The 5,322-nt window shown below is 35.0% G+C and overlaps 1 protein-coding gene across 2 annotated transcripts; it reads left to right on the forward strand.

Annotated features, from left to right (window-relative positions):
• Positions 1 to 481: 481 nt before the first annotated feature.
• Positions 482 to 2,702, forward strand: LOC133707419 (uncharacterized). 2 transcript variants are annotated; one of them, XM_062132983.1, is made up of 7 exons: positions 482 to 533; positions 640 to 1,141; positions 1,228 to 1,352; positions 1,675 to 1,756; positions 1,837 to 1,950; positions 2,080 to 2,238; positions 2,346 to 2,702. In XM_062132983.1, exons 2-6 carry the CDS (start codon positions 1,104 to 1,106, stop codon positions 2,171 to 2,173), a joined length of 453 nt encoding a protein of 150 aa, XP_061988967.1. In that variant the 5' UTR covers positions 482 to 533; positions 640 to 1,103; the 3' UTR covers positions 2,174 to 2,238; positions 2,346 to 2,702. The 2 variants fall into 2 exon arrangements, with proteins under 2 accessions (XP_061988967.1, XP_061988968.1); XM_062132984.1 differs by lacking the exon at positions 482 to 533 and having other exon boundaries at positions 584 to 1,141; positions 1,837 to 1,903.
• Positions 2,703 to 5,322: the final 2,620 nt, after the last annotated feature.

The following is a 5,322-nucleotide window of genomic DNA, read 5'->3' on the forward strand; positions in this document are numbered from 1 at the left end:
GTAACCATAGGAGTGATGATAGGAGCATAATATGCGACGTTTATATTGTCTAAACCCTATATTTTGCTAAGTCATTTTCTTTAACTTTATCAATTTAACTTATTTTGTGTTTTATAGGTAAAATGATGTCTCAAAGGTCCAGAAATGACTTAGGAAGCACAAGTGGCGCAGAAATGAAGAAAGATGAAGAAATGGAAGTTCTCCCAGTTCGACTAGAAAAAACAATCCCAGTTGGAGTAGGAATCTGAATCTGACTTGCACTAGGAGTTTTACTTGAACAAGGAAACCCAATTCTACTCGGATAAGGAAACCTAGTGTGACAAGGAGTCCCTGTTCGATAAGGATTACTCAGAAGGTTTCCGAAAAGTCTAAAAGCATCTCAAAAAAGAAGTTTGTATTTGACTAAGAGACCTGATTGTATATGGAGTCTTGATCATACTAGGAGACATGTGGAAGCTAAGAGACGTCTTGAAAGATTCATATATCAGAGTGACATATATGACGACCTGCACTATCTTCTAATTGATGAAAGGGTAACTTTGCTACAAACCATATACAAATAGTTCAATGACTTGAAAATTTCAATGAATATATGCGTCCCCAATGTCATTACTAACCTTTCAATCTAATTTAACACAGGGAGATACAATCCATGCCAGGATTGATAAATCTGATTATATCCTCATATTTCCAACAAAATGCAACAAGGACAAATATATGACATCTCTGTCTTCCATACATGAAAGGATTATTCCAGATGCAAAGTTGAAAATCATGAAGTTCAGCTGTGTTTCAACTAATTAACAAAATTTGAACTGCTTGAAAACGTTGTCCCTCTAATCCCACAGTATTCATTCCACCTTCTTGAGTTCAATGAGTTAGGAGGACAAGTTCAACAGCAGCCACTGCTCATAGACAATTTATAAATACTGAATAAAACACTTTTATTTTACATTAATACCCTTTGCCAAATATAAAACCATACTAACAACCTTTATTTGTTTTTCCTTGTTTTTTGTTTCTTTCATTTAACTGTAGATATCTATGGCTGCATCAAATCAGCCACTTCGGAATACCAAGTCCCTATAAAAGACACAAACAGGATGGAATCAAAGCTTGAACTCATTGTCGAAAACCTGAGGTATATTGTATCCATATTCTTTTCAACAAATAAATTTATCAACTCTTTCTTTGGATGTGTGGAGTTGATGTTTTGAAAAAATGTAGGAGGGAAGATCTCAAAATAAACCTATGGGGTGACGCTGCAAGAAAATTCAATGTGGACAGTATTGAAGCATCAGGTTTAGCAATACTTGCTCTGATCACAAGCTTAAGAGTGACAAAATTCAGACGTAAGAATTTAACATAGCACACTACTTTTCTTTATCACAACATGCCCGAATTATTTTTAAACAATCTAATATCATCTGTCAGTTTTGCTTATCTCACCTGATGATAATAAACTTTTTTCATGCGTGTTCAAAACAATTATATCTCTATTTCTTAACTTGAACTTACATTGTTGTAGTGCAGGTATTAACTTCTTTTCATTTCAACTTTCTTTCACAATTTCTATTTCCATGCTTTGTTTAAAGTTCTCAACATACATTCGGTGCTGTTCAATTGATAAAAACGGTTTCGCTTTCTTTATATAATTGCTTTCACAATCTGCAGAACAAATTCAAGCATCAACTACGACTCACTCTTGCATACTGATAAACCCACAAATTCAACAAACAGAGGAATACCAAGCTGAGTAAGTCGTTTTACCACACCTAAACAACTATGTTTCTGACACAAAAACTATAGTGCTTTAATTCAACCACTAAATTTCAGGTTCTCCAAGCCAGGAAACAGAGTGAAGACAATTCCTGCTCCAACCAAGCGACTAACACCAGAACAAGTCAAACAACAAAGACAGTCTCACAATTCAATGCATTGGATCCAGATGTATATACGATATGAATGGATAACATTTATTTCCGTTTTCATATCATATTTGCATATTTAGTGGTAAATGCATCAAATGATGTATTAGTTTTAAGTTGCAGTTCTAATGTTCAATTTATATTCTACAAGGATGTTGTCTACTGTACCGCTTCCATCCGTAGATTCCCCATGCACAATGGTCGTTGGTGGTACAAGGCTTGCTGAATCTGTCATAAACCGTTGAAAAAACAAAGAGGATGCCACTGAATTCAGCTGTATTGACCATGACACATAGATTCCTCTTCCATGGTAATCCTATTATAAATTTTTTTTTTCTGTTTTCCCATTTGTTTTTCTTTTTTGTTTTTTTTTCCTTCATATCTTATGTACAAATACCTTTTCTGCTCTGTTTACAGGTATAGAGTGCAAATGACAATTCATGACAAAATTAATCACACTACAGTCGTGATCATGGGACAAGAAGCAGAGCAACTGTTTGGGATCAGCTGCGCAAATTTGGTTAACAAACAATTCTACCCCACACATGAAATTGCACCAGAAGAAATGGAAAAATTTATTGGCCAAACCTACTTATTTCATATCAAGGTGAATTCCAACAGTGAGTTGCTGGTAAGGAACATCTTCCCAAATCAGCAAGCTCCTCCATCATCAACATAGGCTGAACCAAATACTGCCACATGACTTGATACACATTTACGCAAGCGTACGTATCATTGTCAAGATAGGGAAGTACAATGCCCAAAGTTATCGTACCACGGGGATTAGTGACTAACCCACAATCCTTGGGTAGACGGAACTAAAGTCACAAGCAAATAAAGGAAAGTAAAATAAATAAAAAGGCTAATCTAAGGCACCAAGCCTTAGCAATGCTCGCTTTGGTTTTCACCAAAGCCTAATCAAAACTAAGAGCCTAGTGATGACTATTTACAATGAGGTAGAAATTGTCATTAAACATTATGATTGTAATTTTCTAAAAAGACTAAGTCAAAAACTAAATTAACAACAACAATTAAAAACAAAGAAAAAAATAAAAGAGAGATAGAATTGGGTACTAGGGATCACTCTCTAGCAATTTCAATGCAACAAACATATCTTCATGAGAATCAAATCCCCTACTTAATACCGGTCAAGGCCACTAAGCCGAATTTCCTTGAGGGTATTCACATTTTCGGTTAGGACAAATATGAACTCTCTAACTCATGAATTAGTACCTTACCAGGGCTACCAAAACATGAGCTAAAGGCGTAGAGCTCTAGAAATTAGGGATTTAAGCATGCAATAGTTACAACCTAAAATGTAATGATTACGTAGTTCTCTACCTAATGCCGGTTAAGGCCACTAAGTCAATTTCTCTTATTTGGTATCCATTCTTCCGGTTAAGGCAAGAATGAACTCTCTAACCCTAATCATTATGCCTTGCTCGGGCCACAACATCTAGAATTAAAGGCGAAGGGCACAAGAAAATAGGAACATATGCAATTCTTAATTCTCGATTAAGCAACTACTTGACACACCACACTAATTACATGAAGCTAGTGAACAAAAGAACCACCAATTGTATCACGCATCACAAATCTCAACACATAACAAAGAGAGTGGTTAATTCCCTAAATTCATGCATAAAGAATCAATTAGCATAGTAATTAGAGTGCACCCATATTACAATACATTATTTATCACTTGAAAAATATGTCAATTACATCAAAATTGAGCTAGAGTTAGAAACCCTAGCTCCCAAAAGTAACTACTCACAACCTATATTCATGAACATCAAAATTACAAAATTCAAATAGCAAAGAGTAGAGAAGTGTAGGAAAAAACAAGGATAATCACAAATAGTTATGAAGCTAGCATGACTAGCCTTGAATTACAACCCCACAAAATACCTAAATATTGAATCTTGTAGAAATTCAGCTCCTTGATAGATCCTTGAAGCTTTGTGTGAGTAGTTCTTCAAATCTCAAAAGAAATTGAACAAAATAAGAAAAATGGAAGGGAAGGAGGGAGAGGGCAGCAGCCCTCCCCAAAGTGTTTGTTGTGCGGCGATGTAGGTATCTCCCTTGAGAGAGGAAGAGAGAATGAATATATAGGGATAATTAGGTTGTGGTCTCTGTGTGTTGGGTGAGAAAAAAGGTTGATTAGAAATGGATGGTCTTGATTGCAAAAGAGGAAAATGGGTCAAGATTGGACTTGTACCCTAGATCCAAGGGCTCAAAGATAAGTAGAAAATGGGTAAAATGAAAAGACTAAAACAACCTAACAAAAATGTAGGGAATTAGAAGATTAGAAAACATTTGGAAAATATAAAGAAAACCGAAGGGTAAAGTGTAAGTATGTGTGTGTGTCTAGTGTGAACACAAATAAATATCTCATCCACATGTGTGATGTGTGTGAGGTGTGGTCCACTATTATTATTGTCATTACATCCATTTTGAATTGGAAATTTGAATACAAATATGTAATACAAATGGGCTTGAGTCTTCACTTGTGCTTCTTTGGTCATGGACCTTGGACTTCATGCTATCGGCTCAAGTTGACTTGGTTGATCCGGTGGTCAACTAGTTAACTTTTCGTCCTTTAGTCAGAGTTGACTCTAATTTGCTCCAATTTCGCACAATTTTCTCTCAATTTCCGCAACTTCGCTTATTACCTACAAATAAATAAAAATGGATTAATTACATAATAATTGATTTAAAGATTAGATTAATTCTAGTATTTAGAGTGCAATTACGCGCATAAAAATGCGTGTAATCACCACACCAGGTCGTCTCTCATATCAAAGAAAGAGAATGACTGAAGGAAGTAGCAAAGCATTGTTCATTTCAGATTCTGAAAAAAGGATGAATAGGTATATATTCAATCCTACCTACAGTTTCAACTTTCAAATAACTAATTTTATGTCCTTTTAACCTCCAGTTATTAATTTTATTATTCACTGATCTATTCAGAATTTACAACAGCTTTTAAAATAATACTTTACCTACATTATATAACATACCTTATCGTGAACATTAACTACTCTCTCCTTCATTTCCTTCCCGATACTTCTAACCACATCTCCTTCTAGTTTAAAGTGATGAGCAGAGCAAGCATACAACCACAGTACTGTCCTCATCAACATCATCACTACCAGAGAAAGAACAATATGAAAAAAAAAAAAAAAACCAACTGAGTGAAGCTAATTCACTCTCTTTTGTGTGTTTTGACCGCATATGAATGAATGCTTTCTAATCCATTTTGTCTAGCTGCGATTATTGTAACTTAAGTTTTTGGACACGCAGCAAACTGATCAGTTTTCAATGCATCTGAATGAATCTCATTCACTGCATTTTGTTTAGCTGCAACTATTGTAATTTAACTTTTTGGACAAAT

The sequence above is a fragment of the Rosa rugosa genome, chromosome 4 (assembly GCF_958449725.1).
Source record: "Rosa rugosa chromosome 4, drRosRugo1.1, whole genome shotgun sequence".
NCBI classification, from domain to species: Eukaryota; Viridiplantae; Streptophyta; class Magnoliopsida; order Rosales; family Rosaceae; genus Rosa; species Rosa rugosa.

Excerpts from the sequence above, each read along its gene's own strand:
- LOC133707419 (XM_062132983.1), top strand. The coding sequence starts at position 1,104 with ATGGAATCAAAGCTTGAACTCATTGTCGAAAACCTGAG. Across the intron at positions 1,353-1,674 it reads AAGAGTGACAAAATTCAGAC|AACAAATTCAAGCATCAACT; the intron begins GTAAGAATTTAA and ends CACAATCTGCAG. Across the intron at positions 1,951-2,079 it reads TCAATGCATTGGATCCAGAT|GATGTTGTCTACTGTACCGC; the intron begins GTATATACGATA and ends ATATTCTACAAG.